The 26,677-nt window shown below is 42.8% G+C and overlaps 1 protein-coding gene across 13 annotated transcripts in view; it reads right to left on the bottom strand.

Moving 5' to 3' along the window:
• The window catches only part of CFLAR (CASP8 and FADD like apoptosis regulator), a 63,146-nt gene extending 40,156 nt beyond the window's left edge, over positions 1 to 22,990 (bottom strand). For 4 of the 13 annotated variants that reach the window (XM_033430107.2, XM_012533098.3, XM_004262865.4 and 1 more), the window contains exons 1-5: positions 22,506 to 22,655; positions 7,296 to 7,707; positions 5,079 to 5,184; positions 3,375 to 3,510; positions 2,430 to 2,515 (exon numbers count right to left, since the gene is read on the bottom strand). In XM_033430107.2, the coding sequence (XP_033285998.1) occupies positions 2,430 to 2,515; positions 3,375 to 3,510; positions 5,079 to 5,184; positions 7,296 to 7,657 (690 nt within the window). In that variant the 5' untranslated portion in view covers positions 7,658 to 7,707; positions 22,506 to 22,655. The other 9 variants (XM_033430108.2, XM_033430120.2, XM_033430113.2 and 6 more) reach the window with 9 other exon arrangements.
• Between the last annotated feature and the right edge of the window lie 3,687 nt (positions 22,991 to 26,677).

Genomic DNA, 26,677 nt, shown 5'->3' with positions numbered 1-26,677 from the left:
ATTTTTCTATAATGCCTAGCTACACAAAAGCCACATGTGGGAGTGGTTCTTGAAAATTAGCTACCCTTTCTGAGGGCCAGAATGGGATGAATCAGAGAATGAAAGATTGAACAGACCCTTTCTCTTCTCAGATGACAGGTCCTGTGTAAGGTACACATAGCATACACTGTCAACCATCTGATACGCTCAGCTTTCAAGTGACAGTTCTCCTCTGAAGCTATCCTAGCCAAAAGAGAGAAGTACACTATTTATTAAGCTGTGTCTGTAGCTAAGTCTGTGCATCTAAATGAAAGAAAAACATATAAGTTGCTTTTATCACTAATAACCAATGACTTAGCCAGAGGATAATGATATTAGATAGAATTTGGAACCCCACATAGGTGTGCGTTCACTTTTACATACTATTAAAGAGATATAACATGAAATCAAAGCTAGATTTATTGCAGATAAATAGAAAAAGCATTATATTACAGAGTCACAACTTTCTTTTTTTTGGCTGCACAGCGCGGCTTGAGGGATCTTAGTTCCCCAACCAGGGATCAAATCCGTGCCCTCTGCAGTGGAAGCACGGAGTCCTAACCACTGGACCGCCAAGGAATTCCCACTACTTCTTTATTCTATAGTATGTTGGTATCATTTGTTATTTAATGCCACTGTAATTTTTAAAGCACTTTTGCAGCCTTGTATGAGTTAACATCCAGGTATTCAGTTCCCAAATCTTGTGAGGAATTCACCGAATCCATATGCCACAGTGCCTGCTAACTAAATGAATGAATGATCAGGGTCACAGATTAATATAGCAAATTTAAAGAAAAATTTACACACAGAGCATGTGGGTTCCTAATAGGCTACATGGACAGTGAATACAATTACTTGCATTAACAAAATAGAAAGACAATAACAAAAATATGGCAGGCTTTCAACTAAGAATGACAGCATAATTTATGTTAGATAGACAATAGCAGAGAAAGCCCAGAAAATCTGGATCTGAATCCTAAATCAGTTTTCTCTCATGATTTGGTATCATAGAGATTCAGAAGGACAAAAAAAAGCATATTTAATTCTTGAAAAACATGACAGATATATCTAAGCTATGACTTGATACCATGTAGTTTATTAAATACACCATGGTGTAGAGAAAGGAGTATGGACTGGCCCAGATCTGGCGGTAGGTAGCAGTGGGCAGTCACTTAATGTTCCTTAGGCCTGAATGTCCTTATTTATTTAATGAGGGTGTTGGACAGTATAATGCTTACCATCCATCTGAGCTCTGAAATTCTATTGCTTAGTGGTATCTCTTACAGATTATATTCTCCACAAAACTATTTTTATTACAGGTATAGTCAATATGTTCATCACACACTTTTATGAAAGTGCTGATGATTTAATCACAGATTATAAACTGTGGTCTAAGTCCTGACTACAAATTCCACATATCCTTATATGGAATTAGGATGAGGATGAGATTACACTAAGGTTAACTTCTCAAGATAAAAGATTAACCAAAGCACAATTCTGATGATAACCTTGCACCATTGACTAATACAACAACCAGAAGTGACTACATATTATTTATGGTCACAAATCGATCACTCAGTAACATCACCCAATAACAAAAACACGTTTGTTGAAATCATTAAAATAAGCTCAATGAAAAGCAAATGCACAGAGAGGTAAATACAAGGTTATTTATTTTGAAGTATTGTTTCATAACAAAAGATTGGGGATGATCTAAAAGTCCACATATACAAGAAAAGGCTAAACATATTGATACATCTAGAAAGTGAAACTATGTTCCATCATTAAAAACAATGATTAAATAAAGGCAGTCCCGTATGATTCATACGAAACAATTTCTAAGAATTCTCAGATCAGGAAGTGGACATAGTGTATTAGCATTTGTACAGAAGAAAAAAATACAAATTAAATATGATATGTGTATAGACTATCTTTGGATAGAAGAAAATGGTTAACAATAGCTGCCTCTGGGGAAAGGAACTGGGGTAAGAGGAAATATACTTTAAAAATTCTTTTAGCACATTTTGAATTCTTTGTCCATGGGCATGTCCTACCTATTTTTACTTAAGAAGTTAGATTTTCAAAGGGACAAGTGAACAATGAAAAAAATGTTTGTATATGTAGATACACACACAGGAAAACAAAAAGACTAGAAGGGAATAACTGTTAACATGGAGGTGATTTATTTTCTTCCCTTTATATATATTTCTCTGTATTTTCCAAATTATTTCAATGAACACACGTTAGCTTTGAAATTATAAGAATTTATACATATTTTAAAACAAATGCACATTTCTGTCACAATTTTTTTCAGATATTAAACAAAGTACATGCTGGGAGAATATGTACATTTTTATCAAAGTTCTTAAATTGTTTCATGCTGGGATTCCACACATTTGCTCCAGACTCACCCTTAGGTTATATGAAGGATCCTTAACACTCAAGTTTGGCAGAGATGCCTGGAGAGCATTTACATAATTTGTTTCCACTCCTTGAGCTGCAAGCAGAAGACAGGCTCTGAGTTAAGATTTACAAATTATCATCAAATGAATCTTCAACAGTGGCTCAGTTCATGGTCAATCATGATCTTTCAAAATACCCTAACCTTTCCAGCCCCCTTACTGAATTCAAAATATCAGATCAGATGACTCTTCTATCAACGTCATTAAGAACAGACTAAAAATTCTACTCCTGTTCTTGATCTTGAATCAGCCATTGGGGGGGTTGGGGCACGGCTGTGTGTAGATCACTGAGTATCAGTCATGCCCTGTGGTGGTAGCAGACTGCTAGCAGAGCCCACGCTGAGTGTGAGTCTAATAGACAACGGGTAGGGGTGCCATGAGAGAGAAGGCCAGGGTGAGCTGGTCCCCTTTATGGGAGGAGAGGTTCTCAGCAGAAAAGATGCCCTTTTGCATGAGGAGGTTTTGTGCAACTGGAGACATATGCAGGGCAGTTATAGGACCCCAGCGATAGGATATCACCCCAAGTCAGGCCAAACTCTGGAGCAAGGCAGCAGGGCTCAGCATAGACTCAAAAGCCCTGAGTGCCCACAGCGCCACCAGCCAGTACAGAAAGTGCGGGTGCAGACTCTTTCCTGAAGACCAAAATGTTAAGAACTGCTTGGCGGCATTTTGCAGAGGGCCAAGACTGTGTGGTCAGGGGTGCTGGGTGATGAAGTTAGCAGATGGGGGGGTATGGAGGATATAAACGGTTCTGATCTCTAGCCACAGGCTGGTGGGAGCTGTGGACCTTCGGGTTCTGTTCCATCCACTCGTCCAACACATGGGTCTCTACCAATGAAACCCACTGTGCACAGATACTTCCTTAGGCCACAGAGAGGCCAAAATGCTGCTTACCAGACTGCTTGTATTTCTGGATTTTTGTCTTCAGGTCTATTCTGTGGATGTTCCTTAGGCATTTTTCTAATAAATCCAAGTGATCTGGAGCAACCAGGTTTAGCTTCTCCAATTCAATCACAAGATCCAAGAAACTCTAAGAGAACCACCAACAAGAAACAAATGTCAGTAGGGCTGACTATTAGGCCTCATATGCAAACCTCAGGTTGTGTAATTTATTAGAGCAAGAAAATGTGACCAGAGGAGCCCTTTCAGTGACCTTCAGTGATCCTAAACCAGACCTCTCTGTTTTATAGTCCCTCCAAAGCCATGAGCAAATTACACTCCTGGAATTTACTCAGAAAAGAGGTAAGTCTTTGGGGGGCCAACCTGTACCTAGGTTGGGGATAGATACATGGGCCATTTGTGTCGTGAAGGATTGAGAGAGCAGGCCTGAAAATAAAATCCTCCCAAGTTCAGTCTCTTCCCAAAAGCCAGGCTGGTGTTATACTGAAAAACTCTGAGGGCTTTACTGAAAAAAGGAAGTGAGAAGGTAGCTGGGGAAACGTTTTTACTAGAAAAATTCTAATGATACAGTTTTGAAGTCCCTAAAATATTTTAATCAATGCTGGAAATTCCAACTCATTCTGACACAGCAGACATGAGGTGGTGAAATTACACGGTTAGGGTATTTTGCTACTCATTCACCCTGGACCATAGGGATTGTGAAAGAACTGTATTTCAGAAATAGGCACTGCTTTTGGTGTTATGTCCTTTCTGTTTAACATTTGGTTACTAATGTGCTATCTTTATTTTTAAATTAATAATGCTAATTAAATCTACATAAATGATTGGGAAATAAGTTGATTAGGGGACACCATAAAAGGAGTTGTATTTTTTCATTTTCCTTCCGATTTTGCATTTGATGGTGGGGGCATACAGTCACCCTATATTTCCAAATTTCAGAAATGAAACAACAATCATTAAGGAACCTGAGGAAATTCTTAAGCAATGATTTACCAGAGTCCTCAGAAGCAGGTCCTTGGTGGACATACTGTCACATACTAGAGACCCAAGCTTTCCCTGGCCTGTCCATAGGTCAGAGGTACCATATAAGGCCAGCTGGAATTTATATACTTTTCCAGCAATCACAGCATCCCTAAGATCTTCACCCCTACCTCATTTCAACCCCAAATCTGTACTTTTGCCATTCCCTGGATACATCGGTCTCAAGGACTTACCCCTGCCCAGCTACCCTGCAGCCTAATGACTCCACACTGACCCTGAGCTCGCTGAGGAGAAATAGATGACAGTCAGAGAGCAAGATGGGAGTGGACCGGCATTTCCTCCTGTTTCTACTCAGCATGAGCAGAAGGGACTCCCTAACCCTCCCAGATGATCTGTCAAACCAAGGAGAGAAGCTGATGTATAAGCCAGGCCTATGAATTTTACACAAATAAAGGATAAAATACAAAGATGAAAGAAACACCCAGGGCCACACCAGCCGATATCACTCTATTGCCTCTCAATATATGAACCAATTTTCTTCCTATCAATGTTACTATGAAAAATAAAACCCATACTCTTCTCCCTTCCCACCTTCACTCCCGACTTGGTCCTCCCTGCTTAAGTACCTGTTTCCCTCTCGTCACACCATAGAGAGCACCCCTCCAACTTCCGATAGGCTCTTGGGAACATGAATGAAGAAAAAGAAAGAAAACTCACCTTATCCTTGGCTATCTTGCCTCGGCCCATATAATCTCTCATGAGGAATATTAATGAGGACACATCCGATTTATCCAAACCCTCACCAATTTCCATCAACAGCACCCTGTAAACCAGATAAGTTTCTTTAGTAAATTCAGAGATCAGTCCTACTGAGAACACCAAGAGCCTAGGCCTCCTCTATGCCAATAATTGGTTAAAAGATTAATTCTTGCCCCCATTTGAATGCGCCCCCAAGAAAACAGAAAGCTTAGATCACCCCAGGAGGAGATCTTAAGGGAAGTCAAAAACCAAATTTATCCTTTCCCCAGTTTTCAATAGGAGATGGTACCTCTTTTTACAACTGCTATGAAAGGAAAAGAGAGTAAAAACTTCCCCAAAGAATCCCCTAGCTCCCCCAGAAGTAATAATGAAATAAATGAAGAACCTAAATGACTAAGACGCAAGATGTAAATAGAATTCAAAGTGATCTTGTCTTCTCTGTTTAACAAACCCCCAGTGATACGGATGCTGTTAAGCCAGGGACAATACTTTGAGTCACAAGATTGTGAAGCCAAGTAACACCTGGGCTATTGGCCCGCGCCCGAACTCGAAGGTTAAAAGGCATCTAGATCCCGGGGATTGTGACTGTAAATATCTCTGTCCAGAAAGCCCCTTCTGACTTAGCCACCTCTGTTCCAGTTGGAGTTACCATCATGCTTTATCAGGGCTCCCAGGGACACCTCACGATTGTCATCATTACCTTGACATTGCCGTCGTTACTAGAAGCCTGTTTTCCCAATTAGACTCTAATATTCTTGAGGATGGAAGAGTCTTCATTCCTTTTGCTTTAGGGCTTACCAAACGCCTGGCATAAGTCAACCCACAATAAAGCCCACTCAACAGAAGAATCAATGAATCTAGCACTCCCGGGCCTCTCTACTCAGAGCCCCAAAGGAACCACCTCCATTCGCCACAGCAAGGAAACAAGAGATGGAGAGAGTCCCCTGACTTCTTCACAAAAACCCAGTCAGTGCCTGCCGAAAAGTTTTAAGAAGATTATGACATCATGATGGTTGGAGAGGTGGAAGATGATCAAGAATAACAGCAACAACAATACTAAACCCTTATATTTGTAGAGTGCTGCCCAGTTTTAAAAAGTACTTCACATAATTTAAAATAATAATAATTTTTAAAAAGTACTTCACATACTAAATGATCACAATCGATCCTCACAAACACACTTGTGAAATCAGATATTATTATTTTTAGCTTCACAAGTAGAAAAACGAAGTAGAAAAACTGATGTCAGTGGCTGGCTCAGCCTACGTGGCTTGTAACTGACAGTTCTGAGGCTTCAAACAGGACTTTAGACCTCAAATCTCATATACGTTCCAAAGGCCACACTGCTTGCAACTCTCTTTAATATAGTTTTTAATCATGTACATCCCCTCCAAATATATATTATCAATATAACCAAAGGCTGGTGGTCTGGAGAAAAAGGAATCACTGATTTAAGGTTACAAATTATCTTTCTTTCCCCAGAAATGCAGCCTTTCGCCTGGTTTCTGTGCTCCTCTGAACCTCCAAGAGAATATTATGTGAACAGGAGGAACAACTCAAAGCCTGTCTGAACTAGAGGGGACTCCAGTGGCCGTTCCTCTCCTGAACTGAAGGGGGTCTAGAGATGGTTAATTGAAGAAACGTTCAATCTGGGCTCCCCAGAGCCTCCGGGAGCAGGGACCTCACAGAAAGCAAGCCCACCCCACTAGTTTCCTCAGCAGGGGAAAGACCGGAGGGGGTTCAGGAAGGATCACAGAGCTCTACAAAGGTCAGGAAGATTGCTGTCAGGCTTGTTATTTCCTTTCTCAGTAACCGGAAATTACCAGGCTCTGACATCACAGGCTAGCAAAGAACACAGCAGATCTCACACTCAGAGAGGCCTGCAAGAGTACTAGCTCTTAGTCACTCCTCTCTCTCTCATTCTACCCATCAGGCAAACACACACCATCCAACCCTTCCACTTTCATTCTGATCTTCTACCCAGTTACTTTAAGCAGACATGTCCTAAGAATTCAGAGTTCAGAGGAATGAAGTAACATCGATGTGGCAAGAGGATCAGTGGGTAGAGAAAGTAATGAGGCTGCTTTTCTTACTGTCCTCATTTCTGTGATTCTGAAGTCTAGACCTCCTCCCTCCCTCCCACCAGTCCAGCCTCAGGAGGGCCTGATGAATTACCTATAGTCCGAAATAAGATGTGGGTGCCTGCGCAGGAGGGCCTCCGCTGTCGGTCTGTCCATCTTCAAGACCCTCTTGAGCAAGTCAAACCGCCTTACTCTGTAGAGCAGCTCAGCCAAGCTCACAAAAGACAGCTTTCCTCTCTCTCTTAAAACATCCAGAAGGTCCCTGACATTAAGTGGAACCACATCTGCAGCAACGTCTCGGCACAGAAAAAGCAGCAGCTCCTTCTCATCTTCATCAAGTGCTTCTTCCACCTGATGGATAACCTCAGCAGACATCCTGTACAGTGTCATTCCAAGGAACAGCGGTAAGAAAAGTCTAGTCCAGTCAACAGAAGGCCATGAAGCTACCGATTGCATTTCTGATGGTTTTCTTCATTTCTTTCAGAATCCTTTCCAATGGAGGAGTTCTGTGGTTAAAAGGGAATTTTTTTAAATCCTTCTATCAAAGTAACTTTTGCCTAAAACTCTAGGTATAGGCTCTTCCTTTCTTGATGGTCTCTCTAAACTAGCAGATTAAATTCATATTGTTAAGTCTACAGAAAGCGATCCTCTCAGTAGACAAAGAGACTGACCCCAAATTCAAGACTGACAAAGAAGATAACCTACATTTTAAAGGAAATGAGACCAGAGACAAATTATTTCCCAAAAAACCCATGTGCTTTATCAGAACTTATCAGAATGTGAAGTGTGGTAAGGGGGAAATCACTGCTAGGGAATTAATGATGAAGTGGCAAATGACTGACCTTGGTGGGGGCAGAGGAAAAGCCCAATGACTAAGCTGCTTTCTGGATGACAGAAACTGAGGTCACAGGGGTTAACTCCTTTTCGGTGACCGCCCGGTAGGCTTGAACAAATACAAATCTTAGCAGAGGGGACCCTCTGCAAGGTGTCAAAAATGATGGGAGAAAACAGGTTTCTGTCCCTACCCCATCCCTTTTTTCCAGTTGTTCTACTTTGAAACCCTTCATTCACACCTGCTGCCATCCTCCCAAAACCCAGGCCCTTTACACAGCAACATCATGAATGCTCATAGGACCTGCCACCATAGCTGAACTTAGGCCTTGTCAAGTTTTGATCACCTCTTTGGACCTTGAGCCCCTTGGAAGAGTCAGAAGTCTGCACTCACAACACACTGCTGGACAGCAATTATCACTAGAGTTCCTGATGGTATCAGTGGAAGGAAGGAGGTTGAGCAGATCTGCAGAAAGATCTGGGAATTGGGTGGGAACGGTGGGGAGTTCATGCCATGGGTCTATTCTTAACTTCTTGCATTGGAACTCAACCTATTTTCTTTCAAAATTTAAGTTGCAAATGGGGGTCACTGTCTACTCTAAAGTTTCATAGCTATATTTTATGTTAAATAAGCTCTTATGTTCTAGGAGAGTACCCTATCTGTTTCTATCAGACAGCATTTCAGGTTAAAAGCTAATCTTAGCAAAAGATAACTGGAAAACAACCTAAGTGTAAGTTGCTAACTGTTGCTACATTTTTGTGTACAAGCATATTTATGTATTTATATATCAGGATTTACTCAAAGGAACACTGAATCTATTTTATATATTTATATACAATCTCAGTTCACAAAAGATGAGGCATCTTACAATAAAAACATGTAAGTAGAAAAAAATTTATATGAGAACAAGGGGGAAAAATATTAGGTAGAAAGTCAAAATGAGATGGAGGGATAAAGAATACAATGCAAATATGCAGGCCAGAAAGACCTAAACAGATTTTAGTAGACCTTGAATTTGTCCCGAGCTTCCTGGCAGTCAAAGCAGAAAGGGATATAGGGGATGTTAAACAGCTCTTGCTGTCAAAAATAAGAAAAATTGGGCTTCCCTGGTGGCGCAGTGGTTGAGAGTCCGCCTGCCGAGGCAGGGGACACGGGTTCCTGCCCCGGTCCGGGAGAATCCCACATGCCGTGGAGCGGCTGGGCCCGTGAACCATGGCCGCTGAGCCTGCGAGTCCGGAGCCTGTGCTCCGCAACGGGAGAGACCACAACAGTGAGAGGCCCGCGTACCGCAAAAAAAAAAAAGAAGAAAAAGAAAAATTCAAAGATTCTTAGAGGAAGCATAATTTCCCTAGAGTCCCAGAGTTCCCCATCAATGAAAATATTAGTGAGTACTTTAATGTCTGAAATTAACAAAATTACATTTATTTTAAATTTTGGTCTTTAAAAATTTTAAATATTTGACTTTAAAATAAATCCATGCCGCGGAGTGGCTGGCAGAGGCCACAACAGTGAGAGCCAAATATATCATCTGCTCAGTTCATTTCCTCCAGCCATTATACCCAAGGCTGCCTTCTGCCAGTCACGCACAATCAGCAAGAGAACAGGCATGCTGTCTTCCCTCTGTACTAACAAAGGTATAGTTTGGCAGTAAAATCCAAATTACTCGGTGGTGGCATCTGGCATAGTCAAAGAAAATATCAAAAGGAAAACTACAGATCCTGTGCTGACCCAGGCCAACCAGATGCAGCAAAATACCAGTGCTTATATGTTGGGGTGGTGTTGGGGACAGTTAATTGGGACTAGAGGTGATAGGCACTTGAGAGAGGGGAGCATGAAAGGAAGAAGTAGGGTTACAGTCCAAATAATCACTACTTTGTTGGGGTTTCTTTTAAGCCCAAACCAAGAAATTAACATAAAAATTACTCTCAGACTAAGGGTCTTTTTTTTTTTTTGAATACAAAATTTTTTTTGAGGTGCTTTTAACAATTCAGACACCATAAATAGCAAAAAATAAATATTGCAAAAACAATACAAAAAGATTTAAAATATATAATTTACATATAACCATCATGTAAGTATATGTCTTCATTACATACATTTTATTCATAATTTTGTTTATAGCTTTATTTTATTATCTGTTATGGTTCCGGTAATATAAGTTATATCCTTTATAAAAGCCTTGCAATATTTTTACTAGAAGTCAAGCCCATAAGGTCTTGAGAGGCAAACTCCAAACCACCCTATAAGGTCAACTTCCCAACCCAGGGTATATGAAACATCTATTCTGCTGGAGGTGAGCTCATGATTAAAAATCACCATGCATAAACATAAAAATCACCACGACAGTAGACAAAACAAAACTCACATCCTAGGAACCTACACCTGAAAGAGTTTAAAATAAGCATCTTAAAAGTTTCAAGGGACTTCCCTGGTGGCACAGTGGTTAAGAATACGCCTGCCAATACAGGGGACACGGGTTCAATCCCTGGTCCGGGAAGATCCCACATGCCGCGGAGCAACTGAGCCCATGGGCCACAACAACTGAGCCTGCGCTCTAGAGCCTGTGAGCCACAACTACTGAGCCCGTGTGCCACAACTACTGAAGCCCACACACCTAGAGCCCATGCTCCCAACAAGAGAAATCACCGCAATGAGAAGCCCGTGCACCACAATGAAGAGTAGCCCCTGCTTGCCGCAGCTAGAGAAAGCCCACGTGCAGCAACAAAGACCCAATGCCGCCAAAAAAAATAAATTAAAAAAAAATTTCAAGAAGATAAGGGCAATTTCTGAAATGTGACAGGCCAAATCAATGGTTCTTAATCAGGGGCAATTTTGCCCCTCAGGGGACATTTGACAATTTTGGGTTAAATCTGAGATATTTTTGGTCATCATAACCAGGTGGTGCTACTGGCATCTAGAGAATAGAAGCTAGGGATGCTGCTGAACATTACACAATGCATATTCCCCTCAACAAAGAATTATCCAACCCTAAATGGCAATAGTGCCAAAATTGAGAAACGCTGCATGAGACAATCTGAAAAAGAAAAATGCCTATAATACACACTGAAATGCTAAATAAAACATAAAAAACATTTGCTCAAATATATAGTTGAGCATTTAAGAAAGTAAGTAAACTTGTAGGAGGGCAAAAAGAAAAAACAACTCAAAACCACAGTGCTGGTTCTTTAAGATTTGCCATATACAACAGCATTAAAACATGTAGGAATTATTCTAACAAAGATATGCAAGACATTAACAGGAAAAAAACTATAAAATATTATTGGAAAGACATTAATAAAGATCTAGATAAATGGAGAGCTTTACCTTGCTCATGAATAGGGAGATTCGATATAATAAAGACATGAGTTCTCTAAAAACGATGCTCTATGGATTAAAAGCAAGGGACTTATGAGGCAGCAATCTATACACAGTTCAATAGTAATTATGAGAAAAAGAGAAAAGTCCACTGCAAATATTATACTTAATGGTGACATGTTAGAAGCATTCCTTTAAAAATGAGGCTCAAGACAAGTATATGTATGAATCCCTTCTATTCAACATTGTACTAGAGGACAGAGCTTAGCACTAAAATAAGAAAAAAAGGTTAGTTAGAGTATAAGCATCGGAACCAAAGAAGCAACTATCATTCTTCACATGCAATAAGATTTTCTACTTGGATAGGAAACCCAAGTATACCAACAGACAAAATGTTAGAATTCATAAGAGGTTAAGGTTTTGAGATATATGATTAATAAATAAAAGTCAATTATATCTCTGTACATTAGCAAAAAACAGGAAGAAAATGTATATTTCAAAGAAAAAATGATACTATTTACAACAGCAACAAAACCTGTAAGGTATGCAGAATAAATCTAACGAAAGATACATGAGACATTAAAGAAGAAATTATAAAACTTTATTGAAGACTTCAGTTAAGACAGATAATTGAAGAAATGTACAATAATCATGGACAGAAGACTCAGTATCATCAAGATATCAATTCTCAAATGAATTTATAAATTTAAGCACAATCAAAAATCCAAATCCAAAAACTTTTGCCATGGACTGTGGCAAGCTAATTTTGAACTGATATGAAGGAGAAAGGCCAAGAATAACCAGTATAAGCTTTAAGAACAACCAGTTGGAGGAAGTTGCCTTAGCAGATATCAAGATTTAATACAAATGTATAGTAATATGACAAGGAATAGATAAAAAAACAACTAATACACAGATGAGAGCTCAGGAATTAATCCATACACAGATGTCTAGGGTGGTCCTGTAAATCAACAGGGAAAGGACATTAATGTCCAGAAATAGTGCTGAGACAACTGGGTATCCATACATATAGAGAGGATAAACTGGGATCCTTTCCTCACACCATTTACAAGTCAGTTCCACATGTACTAAAGTGCTGGACATAAAATCTCTAGAAGAGATTCTCCAAGAATATTATTATAACCTACAATTACAAAAATGAATTTGTAAGACATAAAAAGCATACATCCTTTTAAAAATGAAAAAAAGATAAAGAGCAGACTCAGAAGACAAACGCATCATATTTAATTAACAAAGAACTAGTATCCACAATGTAGAAAGCATTTCTGCAAATCAATAAGCGTAAGACAAGCAACTCAAGGGAAGAATAGGCAATAGGCAGTTCCCAGAAAAAAAGAAAGCTCCAAACAGCCATAAACCATATGAAAAGATATTCAAACCAAAACAGTATTCAGAGAAATGCAAATTTAAACTACAGTGAGATATTATTTCACATTGGCCAAATGCTATTATCTGTTACCAAATGTCAGAGAAAATACAGTGAAATATGAAACCTTTTACATTGCTGGAGGAATTATAAACTGACATAGCCACTTTGAAGAATAATTTGGCAATACCTGGTAAAGATGAAAGCACTCATTACTCCAGGACATGAAAATTTGATTCCTAAGTGAATGTCCTCTTAAAACTCTTACACAGATATACCAAGACATGTACATAATGTTCCAAGCAGCAATAGATGGTATAGCAAAATAATGGAAACCACTTAAAAGTCTACCAAGAAGAGACTGAATAAAATGTCACAGTCCTTTGACGAAACACTATACAGCCCTGAAAATGAAAAACCATGAATGAATCTCACAAACAAACAAAAAACCAAACAACAAAACAAATATTTTTGCTAAGGCAAAAAGTTGCTAAAGCATGCATATCATATAATTAATTTACATTAAGGTCCTAAATGTTAATAATAACACCATATATTGTTTAGGGATATGTGTGTGTGTGTGTGTGTGTATACTGAAAACATTAAAAGGGATTAACAGAATGTGACTAGATAAAAATACAAAGGGGAAATGACTGAATTTGTAACACTTTACTTCATAAACTCGGCAACAGGTCTATAGATAGTAAAATAAATATACCTCTGACCATATTTTTTGACCACAGTACAATAAAATTAGAAAACGATAATTAGCCGAAAGGAAACCCTGTAAGTTTTTGAACTGAAAAAGGCATTTCTCTCTCTCTCTTCTGCACTCAGCATTTACAGTCCAGTTAACAAGTACTACATAAAAAAAAAACAACCGGAGTATGCCATATAGAAACTATCTCACAGCATTCAAAATGCTTTTAGAGCTTTTTTGATGTATATATAGACAATCCTTAGAACAAGAAAGCCTAGAGGCATCCCAAAGTTATCATCAAAAAGAACAAGTCAGATTTTACTTAACATGGTTCAAAAGACAGGGTAGAAGGAGTGGGGAGGGGGAGGGCAGGTAGAATAAGTTCTTTAGAGTTTGGTGAAAGGATAGTGCCCACCACTTACCAGCCCCATTCTACCTGAACTTCCTTGTTCAGCACCACACACCTCCTCTGAAGTCAAGGGCTTCACCTCACTCAGGGACAAAGAAGCTGTCCAAGCCCAATTCTTTCTCTTTCCTGCTTTCAAACACCCAGTCCTCCAGATTGACCGCTATTTCTGTTAGTGTCCTTTCACTCCCACTGTCTTCCCTAACTGGGGGAACCGGCAGCTGTATGTGTTTAGAATGTTTAAGGAATTCCCCTGTTCTTGTACCCCCTCACTGGCAAACTGTAATCTAATGACTGTCTCTCCTTTTCCACCCCCACAGAATTTCCACAATGGTACAAACTGTCCCCCACCTTCACAGCCAGAGCAGCTCCAGTTTCATTTCTCTAGCAGTTGCCAGTGATCACTGAAAACACCAAACAAAGCAGATGTAAGTCACCAGGGTTCATTTCCACTGGCTAATGGAAAGGGTGTCAGGTGCTAGAAGCAGAAACCACTTCAGTTATTTTGAGTAGAAATACATTGAAATAGGCGCTTACAAAACTGCTGTAAGGGCTGGAGAAATGGGCCCTTGAGTGAGCTTCTGAGAAAGACTCCCAGGGCTCCCAGAAAGATCTTGTCTCAGCCAAGGCAGCGAGGAAGCAGGAGGCCATCATTGGTAGCACAGAGCTCAAGAACACCTCGGACAGTGACCCCGAGATCAGAGGGCCAACTGCCACCCCATCTGCCTCCACTCCTCCAAAGCGGGTGACTGGACTTCATAATGCTGCTGCCCAAATCCCCACGTCACCACCACCATGCTTGCCAGCAGAGAATTGAACAAAAGCAGCCAGCTATTGGCCTCTACCCCACTTGTTTACAAATCTTGCCCAAATGCACCTTAATTCACATCCTGGTTGTAAAGGAGTCTGGGAAAGGCAGTTTGTAGTTTGCTACCCTCTAGACGGAAGTGGGAGTGGGTCCTGGGCACCAACTGACCTTAGCCACCAGAGAAGGATATTCCATGAGAATATTTTTATCCTCTTTGTGGTTAGATCTTCTGCACAGACCCCAGTGCCTGACTCCTAGTAAGCACTCAATGAGTATTTGAATGAACGAATAAATGGAGTTCTGTAAGTCGCTACCAGGTGACGGCCTCACTTCCTTTGCTCCCCAGATGGGACCTAGAGCATGTGCTACAAACCCTCTTCTGGCCAGCACCTCAATTCTTTTTTGCCCTTTTGCCGCCTGACTGCCAGCTCTGCAACACCTTGGTGTGCCAGAACTTTCCAGTTTGAGCACTGAAAGTCCCATGTTCCAGGAAACTCCTCAGTCCCGGGCAAACTGGGATGATCACCTCCACATCCCATCCTCAGATGGTGAGCCTCCACCACTCATACATCTAGAGGAGAAGTCGTGCTGAACGCAGGGGAAAGATCACCCCACACGCTTGTAGTCTTCAACCTCAGCTGGCCCCTTACTGCTGCTCGGCATGCTATTCCAGGACTGCGGTCAGCTCCTTTCAACACCCTCTCACAGCTTTCTTCCATCCTAACACCACGCACTGGGGCCACTTTTCATCGATGAGCTTGCCACTAATCAAGAGTGAGCTCTGGGGGCTTCCCTGGTGGCGCAGTGGTTGAGAGTCCGCCTGCCGATGCAGGGGACGCGGGTTCGTGCCCCGATCCGGGAAGATCCCACATGCCGCGGAGTGGCTGGGCCCGTGAGCCAGGGCCGCTGAGCCTGCGCGTCCGGAGCCTGTGCTCCGCGGCGGAAGAGGCCGCAACAGTGAGAGGCCGGCATACCGGGGCGGGGGGGGGAAGAGTGAGCTTCGGCAGCCCGCTACCTTCCCCTGCTGTTCCTCATCCTCCAGGGCCATCCACTTCCCCTGTGCCCTCCTGTCTCCATAAGCCCCTGCGCTTACCCTTTCATCAACCTCTCTCCACCTTCAGGGACTCCTCCCCTCAGCTTGTAAACATGTTCAGTCTCTTCCATCTTAAAAATAAAGAAAACAAAAAACCCCTTCAGCCTGAGATCCCCTAGACCAACCAGCCTTTCACTCTTTCTTTCATGTGAAGCTAGGATTTCAGAAAGGCAGACTGTAATGTGTACTTCAACTCCTTCAACTTCTCAGTTCCCTCCTCAATATGGCTTCACCTGCATCCTCCCTGCCCCACATCCTTTACACAATGACACTCAGTGCCATATTGGAACATGAGGCAAAGGAAGAATCAGTAATGCGGATACTGTCTTTATTTAAAATTTTGATATTTTGTTCATCATGGGTCTTTTGCATTCATGTCAATTTTTTCAAAATTTTGCATTAAAATATTATTTATCTTGATTTTCCCACCCCCTTAAATGTTGTGCCTGAGGTGAGTGCCTAACTCTCCTCACCCTTGTGTCCTCACCTGACAGTGTTCTTCTAGAGGCCTTGGTGACCTCCTAGTGGCCACATCCAAGGTCACATGGAAGTCTTCTTTTACCCAAGCATTCTGACCTGTTCCTTGAAACTCTTCTCCCTTAGCTGATCTCACACCACTATATTCTACACGGTCCCCCTCTAACCTTCCCTGACTCCTCAGCACCCTTTCTGCACCTGCTTCTTTTTTTTTAATAAATTTATTTATTTATTTATTTTTGGCTGCGTTGGGTCTTTGTTGCTGTACGCAGGCTTTCTCTAGTTGTGGTGAGCAGGGGCTACTCTTTGTTGCAGTGTGCGGGCTTCTCATTGCTGTGGCTTCTCTTGTTGCGGAGCACAGGCTCTAGGCACACAGGCTTCAGTAGTTGTGGCTCGTGGGCTCTAGAGCACAGGCTCAGTAGTTGTGGCTCACGAGCTTAGTTGCTCCGCAGCATGTGGGATCTTCCTGGACCAGGGCTCAAACCCATGTCCCCTGCATTGGCAGGCAGATTCTTAACCACTGCGCCACCCAGGAAGCCCTGCACCTGCTTCTTAAATGAGGGTGTGCCCTAGCATCCACCTCTCACCCTGGCCTTTCTGTTCCCTCTGCCTATGGCCTCACCCTCTCCAAACAGATCTTATCAGAATGAACTTCCGGAAGCTCTTGCTTGAACCAAATCACTTTCCTAAATTCAGACCTTTCAGTGATTCCTCATCTCCCATTGCAGTTTCCGAGTTTCTTTGTATTCAAGGCCCCTCCTGGTCTAGCATCTGCATTCATCTCTCATTAACACACACCTTGTACTTTCGGATTCAAACAAACCTCAACAAGGAGTTCTTTCCCGCGCCTCTGCACATTTGCCTGGATTACTCGCTTCCACTTACCTGCCTGGCAAAACCGTACTCGGTTTTTAGGGCCAGCTGAAGTGTCTCCTAAGCATAAAGCTTTCCTGGGAAGAACTCATCCAGACTTGGTTAGTAGCTTCTTTGTTCCACCACCATATTGTGTACCTAGCTCCGTGGCACCCAGCATAGCTCCGATAGGTGACAGTAAAATGCGGTTAAATCAGGCTTTTCAGCCTTTCTCACAGAATGTCAACTTTGCCTCCAACCATCTGGTATTGAAAACACATAACGTTCCCAGCAGATAGCTGCCAGCATGACTGGTTCCCATCATACTTAAACCTATCCAAGGATAGACATACTTAATATTCCATTCTTTGTACTGCTCTGGTCATGGCATGCCTGAAAGCAAGGTCATGTTCACTGAGTCACAGCCTGCAAGCAAATGTAATTTCCCAGCAACATTACAAAACTGAGCCGCAGTGGGGAGAAGCCTGCCTTGCCAGCTGCAGAAACCAGCATGTAAACCTGGAGCGTTCAGGTGTCCGGAAATCCCCACTGAGATATGAAGTTGACGGCCCTGAGGGAGTCACCCAGAAGTTTCTAAAAAGATAAAGGAGAAGGGGTTACATGATCCTGGGCAAAAAGAATGTGACCACCTCACAGGAGTTCAGTGCATCCCTGAACATAACAGGACCCACCTTCCTCCTCCTCCATCCGTGTATGGAACCTGTGGGTGTGGGCTCTGTGTGTAGCCATTCGAGCAGCTGAAATAATGAACCCACCTTTACTACATCTGTGGGCATTTTAACCCTAAGATAGTGTACAAAGTGCCACTTTGTGCCCTTTTCCCCCAATATTTAAAATGAGGTATTTAGTAATAGATCATCATGTAGGTTCTGATTTCTGCAATGCTGCAGAAACATAGTCTAGAAGACCAGGTACTGAGGCTGAAGCGTAAACACATTCCAATTTGAGATTTAATGTGTAGTTTTTAATTTAATATTTTTCTGTTTTTTAAATTTAATATTTAATAATTTTAATGCACACTTTTAGCTACTGATACATAATATATCAACAGCTAAAAGTATGCATTAAAAAATTATTTGGCTTCCCAAGCACTGCATTTCAATTATAGCAAATTGCCCACAAACTATAGATGATCCCAATTATAAAATGGCATAAAGTTCTTTGATGAGGCTCAGCCCCATGACTCTCAGGGAAACTTCCACAAATTTCAGCATAACATTACCTCAAATAACGTCCCTGTTTCGTAACAGCTGCATACGGGCTGCAGAAAATGAAGGAATGAAAGAACCCCAGAAGGAGAAAAGATCAAGATTGAAAGGAGATCATGAATCATCTAGATGGATACAGAAACACGAGCAGAGTCACTAGAGAAATCCATTTCATGCAGTGGCCCACTCCTCCTGAATCAAAGTTATTTTCACTAAGGCAAACTTCTCATACAGAGCCCAAGCACCTCAGAGTACCTCCCCTCCTCTGCCCAATCTAATTCAAGACACTTATCTCAGTGTTCCCTGGACAGTGTTTTTCTGTCCCAACATCTTTGCTCAAGCACTTGCCTCCAGTTGGAAAGCCCTTTCCCTCTTTTCAGTCTCTGCCTATTGAAATTCTATACCATCTTTCAAGGCATCTCTTCCTAAAGTTGTCTTGATTCCTAAATCAGGTCATCTCCTCCTGCTTCATATCACTGATTTTACTTTCTTCTTGAGTACTATCATATATGGTAAGCTCCCACTCATCTGCACTAGGCTGTGGTGGGTGCTGATCACGATCACCAAGCTCACCCTGCTAGGCCTTGAACAGACTGGTCATCATTACAGAGCTCCAGCAGGACTGTACTTGTGTAATGCCTACTCATCCTTTCATAATCTACAATGAATATGGAGCTGGTGATGGAGTAAGAACCGTACTTGGAACCTGATTGTTAGATCCAGGAGACAAAGCTCGTGAAAGGAAGTTTTTGCAATTCTAGGGGGGTAACAATGCTGTTGCTTAAGAGCTGGGTGACGCACCATGCAGGGCTTCCTGGGAGCAGACAGGACCTCATCATGAACAGACAGAATACAATGTCTCCAGCCAAGCTCACCAGACATCCCCTGGCCTTTTAGCAAAAGGTACATCTTCCCAGTACATGTGGCTAAAAATGTATCCTTTGCACTTATCACAAGTTCTAAAACTCTAAGATTTATGGGTGAGAGTTTTCATTTTGCCAAACCTCCAGGCCAGTCCTCTGTGTGTAGTATGGACTCAAAAGTGCCTAAAATTTAAAGTAGTTTTTCCTCAAGTAGGACAGTTCTCTGACATCCCCATGATTACTGATAGCATCATACAAAATAAGAAAAATAAAAGAGAGCAAACTACATATTTAAAAAAAATACTTAGACTGTATTTAAGTGCATAAATGTCTGGAAAAGACAATAAACTGCAACTTTTGGTTATCTTAGGGAATGGACCCCTGCAGGCTTTCTCTATTTACTTTGCATGTATTTTAACCCAGATAATTATAATACAATTTGACTGAAAATTTTTTAAGAGAAAAAATATTACAATACAGAGTGTTAAATGCAATCCTATGGTAAGTGCAAAGATAGTCCTTGAGTATAGGAAAGTATAGAGGAAGGGAATCCTTACTTCCTCTATGGAGGGTTGTGAAGTCTTTCTTGAGGAGGTGGCAGTAGCCGAATATAAAGGAGAAATAGGTCATTTCAATCATAGTGTTTCTTACATAACTGATTTACTCTGTAACCTGTTACCACTTTCCCAACCTGCCCCAACTGGCCTCCTCTCATTCTAGACTGTTGATTCTAGACCCTTTTCTAGGCTGCCTTGAATCCAAGTTAACTTTGCAGGTAATTTTGCTGGGTCTCCCCAACCACTCCGTGATTTTTTTCTCTGTGGGGAAAAAAAAACAAGTTCAGATCCATCTCTATGTTCCCACCACCCAGAACTCTGCCTGGCCTTGAAGAGTGCAATATATATTTATACTGAATTATACTGAATTAAAGGAAAGGAGGCATTTCAGTCCATAAACACGAGTTTAATTAGCCTTTGGCGTCCTGTAAGGAAGAAATAACCAAAAAGAATTCATTCCTGAGATTGTAAAAAGCGAAAGACACTCCTGGCGACTTGGAGTGCTGTGGGTGAGTCCCAAGGAGGCTCAAGGAAGGGCTGAAAACGGGAGACTCAAGCCTTTTTTGCCGGGATCAGGGGACAGTGCCCCGACGCCCCCAGAGCTGAGGGCGACGCCAGCAGGGGGCGCAGGTCGGGAGAAAGGGTTCTCTGTCCATTCACCCCCGGGCAGCCGCCTGCTCTTCCCAATGGCTTCCGCCGGGAACCTCGCCCACCCTTGCCGGACACGATCGTACTTATGTATTATTTATGTTAAAAGTATTATAAACCTATTACAGTACAGTACTATATACCCAATTGTGTTAGTTGGGTACCTAAGCTAATGCTGGACTTAACCAACGTGCTCCGGTTTGTATGTGGGGGACTTACTTGTACTCCAGACAGCACCAGGAACTGGAGGAGAGCATCGCAGGCGCCAAGAGGCGGCTTCCAAGCCAAGCATAAAGCCTCTGTGCGCTTCCTCCCAGCAGCCCGCCAGGAACGCACAGCCCAAACAAAACTTCCTGCTCCAGAACCCTCCGCCCCTACACCTTAAAAACTCCACAGGAACACACGGGTGTCCCTCCAGAAAGTAAACTCTCCCTTGTGTGGGCAAAGAGCCCACCTGGCATTGCGGGGAATTACTTGCGTCAGGTCAGGAACCAGCGGGCGTGGCCGCTGCGCTCCGCCACCCCACTAAGAACCGGGTTGGGACCCGCCTGCCCCCCGGGATCAAACCTACTTCCATTTCAGCTGCCAATCGGCCCTCGGCCACCGCTCAAAAAAAACTGCCGCCGACTACCCTCCCGACACTCCAGTCGCGCAAGATTCCCAGCGGGCAGGGAGCAAGGGGCACCCAGCCCCTGCGGCCCTGCAGGTGGATTCACCTTCGAGAGCGGGTGCCAGGTAGTAATACTGTTAAATGAAGTGTAAATGTCAGTTACAAACAAATGTAAAACAAGAAGTCGTTAGGAAAAGCCATTTTAATCAGGACGTCCAACCCAGAAGCTGTAAGTAAAATAAGTATTAATATTAAAAATGCAACTTCTGTAGGGCAGACACATTTAAAAGTCCCCTCCAGGGCTTCCCTGGTGGCGCAGTGGTTGAGAGTCCGCCTGCCGATGGACACGGGTTCGTGCCCCGGTCCGCAAAGATCCCACATGCCACGGAGCGGCTGGGCCCGTGAGCCATGGCCGCTGAGCCTGCGCGTCCGGAGCCTGTGCTCCGCAACGGGAGAGGCCACAAGAGTGAGAGGCCCGCGTACCGCAAAAAAAAAAAAAAAAAAAAAAAAAGTCCCTTCCAAACCCGAATCTCTCTCTCTTTTTTTTAAAATTTTGGAGTTGGCCCAAGTTTTTAGCCTCTCCCCATGAAACTTTTTAACGATCATTTAGGGGAACCACCGGAGGGAAATTACCAAAAATTCAGTTTCTCTTATCTGAAATCTCTTATCTGAAGCAGGCCAAGCCTGCCAGAGACCGGTCTGGTCTTAGTTTTAGATTATCATGGTCTGTCGGTGTCCAACAGGTTCCCTACTGGCACAACCTCTCGTTTCGTAAATAAATTTCAAATGTCAACAAATGAAAATATTCGAGAGCTTTAGAGTCCTTGAACTTACTTCCTGTTACCTGAACCAAAAATTTGTTCTTAATTTCAATGGTCTTTGTTCTATTGCATTCCACTGTTAATATTTTAAAAGAATATGCCCTGACCAGACATTCCCCAGACGCTCTGAAGGGGAAAAGGGTGGCAGCGGGAAGGAGAGAGAGTAAAAAAATTCTTGCCTCTCCTGTTGCTTCCGCCAAGACACACTACTGCACAAAATGTCCTAGTTCTCAACTTTGCCAAAGGAAGGCTGCCAGATCTTTTGAGCAGGTCACCCCCGGAACTGGGCAACCCTCAGGATGTTCTTAGGCAGGTCCCCGGTGTCCTTAGGCAGGACACCGGGGACTTGCCATAAAGCCCACGGCCCGTTTTCTAGTGCTTCAGTTTGGGGCGAGAGTCACTGGGTCTGGGCGATCCGCCGCTCCGACCGCACCGGAATCCCGGAAGACTCAAGCGCCCCTCCAGAGAATCGGGGCGGGGGCGCTCCGGCCCGCCTGGTGCCCGCGGGGCAAATCGGAGATAAGAGATCGGCGGGACTGAGTCACCTGCCAGAAGTCCCACCCCTCCCCTGGCCCCTGCCAGGCACCCCCTGCCCAGGCCGAGTGCAAGGAAGCGCCAATCCGGGAACGCGAGAGGATACGGGGCCTGGCGTCCGGCGGGGAGCTGGGGAGGGTGGGGAGCTGCGGGGTCCCGCGCGGGCACGTACCGTCCTGCCCGCGGCTAGGCTCTCCTTTGGCTGCGACCCGTCAAGACTTCACTCCTCTGATACCTGAAAATCGCAGGCAAGATGGAGGCAAAGAAACCGAAAGCCTGAAAGCGGATGTGGCTTTGCTGGCCAGTCCCGCATGCGCTCGCCTTGCTCACCTTGGTCTTCTCTCGTATCGTACAAAAGCTTTAACCCTCTAAAAGGTTGACGGTCTGACATTCACTGTGTTAGACCCAGAGACCCCTCCCCACTCACCAGCCCTTTGAATTGAAACACTGCCGTGCTGTTCAACAACCCGCCTGCCTGCTGTTTCCTGTTTACACCCGCTCTGACTAGGCTTGCTGTGAACTCTGGGTGTTTGCCTAAATACGCAGATCTACTTGTCACTATGGACAGAACAAACTGTGGACGCCAAGTTCTATGTGCCCAAGAGCACAGTGAGGCCAAACAAACGGAAACCTTGGAGTTTGGAGCAGAGAAAGGTTTTTGGTGAGGCCGTGCAAGAAGAGGAGGTGGCCCGTGCCCTAAAAAGCCTGGTTCGGCAAAACACTTTTAAAAGCCAAGTAGGGGGTGGAGGTGTCGCGGGATACGTGATCAGCTCTTGCACAATTCTCTGATTGGCTGATGGTGAGGTAGTGGGGTGGTGTCACAGAGGTGAACATGATCAGTCTTTAGGCTTCAGGAGGCCTGGGGCTCTGTGCTCATGGTCGTCAGTTAACATCTTCCGTTTGTTGAAGTGGGGGGGGGGGTTGCATCTGCAAAACAACTCAGGAAATGTGCGTCAAATACTATTATCTAGGTCCTTTCAGAGAGGAGCTACAGCAGAGGACATGGCGGGGGGAGGCCTGTCCCACGGGAAGGCCCCCATGGGGTCCTGCTCTTTACTGCACTTCTAGTGTTTGTTACGGATGCCTTGGAAAATAATAAAGAGCATATGTAAAAGCGCTTTATGCTTCATTCCTCATAACGACTTTCTTGTGATTTTTTTAAAGTTTCTAAACTTTTCTTAAATATATTTAAACTTACAGGAAAGTTGCAAAAATAATACCAAGAAAAATTCACCACCGCATGACAGCATGAGGAGCTCTGCTGACCCACTCCCTAATGAAACTGATGAAAATCGTTTTAAGACAAGCAAAAACAACCATTTACAGCCTTGGAAATATTCCTAAAAGAGCAAATAAATATCTATTCAAGAAAATCTAGGAAAAATTGGTAAGAAAGGCGAGAGTCTGTGGTATTTCAACCAAGCCCTCTTCCTCTCTTTGCCCTCCCAACTGCAAGGCGGAGTCCCCACTCTGTCTTTAAACCGGGAGCACTGGGCCTCCTCTTCCCAGGCTCCCAGTGGGAGGGGCAGATGTCAACAATTCTCACCCTGCCTGGCCCTGGCTACCTGATACTGAGCCTAAGTCCTGTATAAATGTGGTTGAGAGATGGAGGATTCTTTCTTCCATCCAGCCCCACTCATGCACCAGAGGCTCTACCTTGGGCTGGAGCGCTGAGAATACTGGGGTCCTAATCACCCTTACCTCAGCTGCTGTAGTAGTGGTTCAAGCCAGAAGAAGAAAGCCAAGAAAACCTCGGGCTGCTACGCATCCTCACCTAGAATTCAGCCTCTAGAACAGGGATGTGAGTCTGAGAGAAGCTTGCCATTGTTCCACCTCCTGCTCCAAAGCCCAGACTCAGTGATTGTGCCCGCCCCCCCCCCCCCCGCCGTGTTTTATGGATCGGTCCATAAAACAGATAGCTCTTAATCTCTTCCCATAGAAACTGACTTCATTTGCAACAGAGCATGGAGAAATAACAAGCCAAAGGGTGCTCTCAAAAACCTGGAGGTTGTGGTGATAGGCAATTGGGAGGAGATTCAAGATATGAGCTAAATTGTAAACTGGCTAGTTTGCAGGAAAGAATCAAAGATAAAGACAGCTGAGGGAAGCCCTCCTGGGGTAAGACAAATATTAGACACTGACCTCATAAACTTTTGCTTCAAAGGGGCCAGATTTTGATTAGATTTATTTGTAGAACAATATATGTACAAGCAAATAACAATAAGGAGGTTGGGGTGGGTGGAGAGGGTGGAGGGGGTGGGGAGTGGGGAGGAAACAAGTACCCAGAGTTGCTACAATACATTATCTAAAATGTCCAGTTTCCAACAAAAAATTATGAGGCATGCAAGCAAACAGGAAAGTATGACCCATACATTGGAAAAATAGCAGGCAACAGAAACTGCTTTACAAGCAACAGGATGTTAGATTTATCAGAAAAAAAAAATTCAAAGTATTATAGCTATTATAAACATGTTCACAGAACTAAAGAAAAACATGGTTAGAGTATGATGACCATGTCATACCAAATAGAACATATCAATAGATATTCAGCCCCCTAGAACAGGGATGTGACTCAGAAACCATAAAAATGATCTAAATAGAAACTCTGGAGTTGAAAAGTACAATAACTGAAATAAGTTCATTAGGGGCTTAACAGGAGACTTGAACTGGCAGAAGAAAGAATAAGCTGACTTGAAGGTAGATGGATAGGGATTATGCAAGCCAAAGAACAGAGAAGAATGTAAAGAGCCTCAGAGAAATGTGGGACATCACTAAGCACACGAACATGTGCATAATAGGAGTGCTAGAAGGAGAGGAGAGTGAAGAAGGAGCAGAAAAAATCCAAAGAAATAATGGCTGAAAACTTTCCAAATTTATTGAAAAACTATAACTTACATATCCAGGAAGCTCAACAAATTCCAAATAGGATAAATAAATGCAAGAGATCTACAGACACAATAGAGAAAAAAATGCTGAAAGTCAAAGACAGGAAGAAATCTTGAAAGCAGCAAAAGAAAAATGACTCATTACTTACAAATAAATGCCAGTAAGATTAATAACTGACTTCTCAGGAAAAGCAAGAGAAACCAGAAGGCAATGAGATAACATATTCAAAGTGCTCCATCCAAGAAACAATCTTATCAAAGTAAGTTGGTGAAATAAGGTGAAATTTTCCCAAATAAACAAAAACTGAGTGAATTTGTGCTAGCAGACCTGCCTCACAAGAAATACTAAAGGATGTTCCTCAGGTTGAAAGCAAATAACCCCAGACAGTAATTCAAATTCATACGAAAAAAAAGAAAAGAACATCAGAAAAGGCAGTTATAGACTGGGATTGACACATATACATTATTGGTACTATATATAAAATAGACAACTGATGGGAACATACTGTACAGCACAGGGAACTCTACCTAATGCACTATGGTAACCTAAACGGGAGGGAAGTCCAAAAGGGAGGGGATATCTGTATGTGTATGGCTGATTCATTTTGTTGTTCAGTGGAGGCTAACACAACATTGTAAAGCAACCATACTCCAATAAAAATTAATTAAAAAAAAGAAAAGGCAGTTATATAATTATGAGACAGTATAAATGAACATTTTTCCTACTCAACTGATTTTAAAAGCAATTGTATAAAATAATATAATGGATTCTTGTGCCTATAACATATAGAAATTAATATATGTGTACTGGTAAAAGGAGAGCAAACTAAACCTAAAGCAGCCAGAAGGAAGAAAATAATAAAGATTAAGGTGGAAGGGGCTTCCCTGGTGGCGCAGTGGTTAAGAATCCGCCTGCCAATGCAGGGGACATGAGTTCGAGCCCTGGTCCGGGAAGATCCCACATGCCGCGGAGCAACTAAGCCTGTGCGCCACAACTTGAGCCTTCGCTCTAGAGCCCACGAGCCACAAATACTGAGCCCACGTGCTACAACTACTGAAGCCCCCGCGCCTGGAGCCTGTGCTCTGCAGCAAGAGAAGCCACCAGGATGAGAAGCCAGCACACTGCACGAAGAGTAGTCCCCACTCACTGCAACTAGAGAAAACCCACTCACAGCAACAGAAGACCCAGTGCAGCCAAAAATAAATAAATAAAATTTTTTAAAGGATTAAAGTGGAAATTAATAAAATATAGAATAGAAAAACAATAGAGAAAATCAATTAAACCAAAAGCTGATTTCTTGAAAAGGTGAAGAAAATTGCAAACCTTTTGCTACATTGACCAAGAGAAAAAGAAGACTCAAATTACTAGAATCAGAAATGAAAGAGAGAGAATGAACGAATTGGGAGATTGGGACTGACATATATACACTAATATGTATAAAATAGGTAACTAATAAGA

This window comes from Orcinus orca, chromosome 7 (assembly GCF_937001465.1).
Source record: "Orcinus orca chromosome 7, mOrcOrc1.1, whole genome shotgun sequence".
Taxonomy (NCBI): Eukaryota; Metazoa; Chordata; class Mammalia; order Artiodactyla; family Delphinidae; genus Orcinus; species Orcinus orca.
Note: the sequence above shows the minus strand (reverse complement) of the source record. Positions and strands in the feature narration are given on the sequence as shown.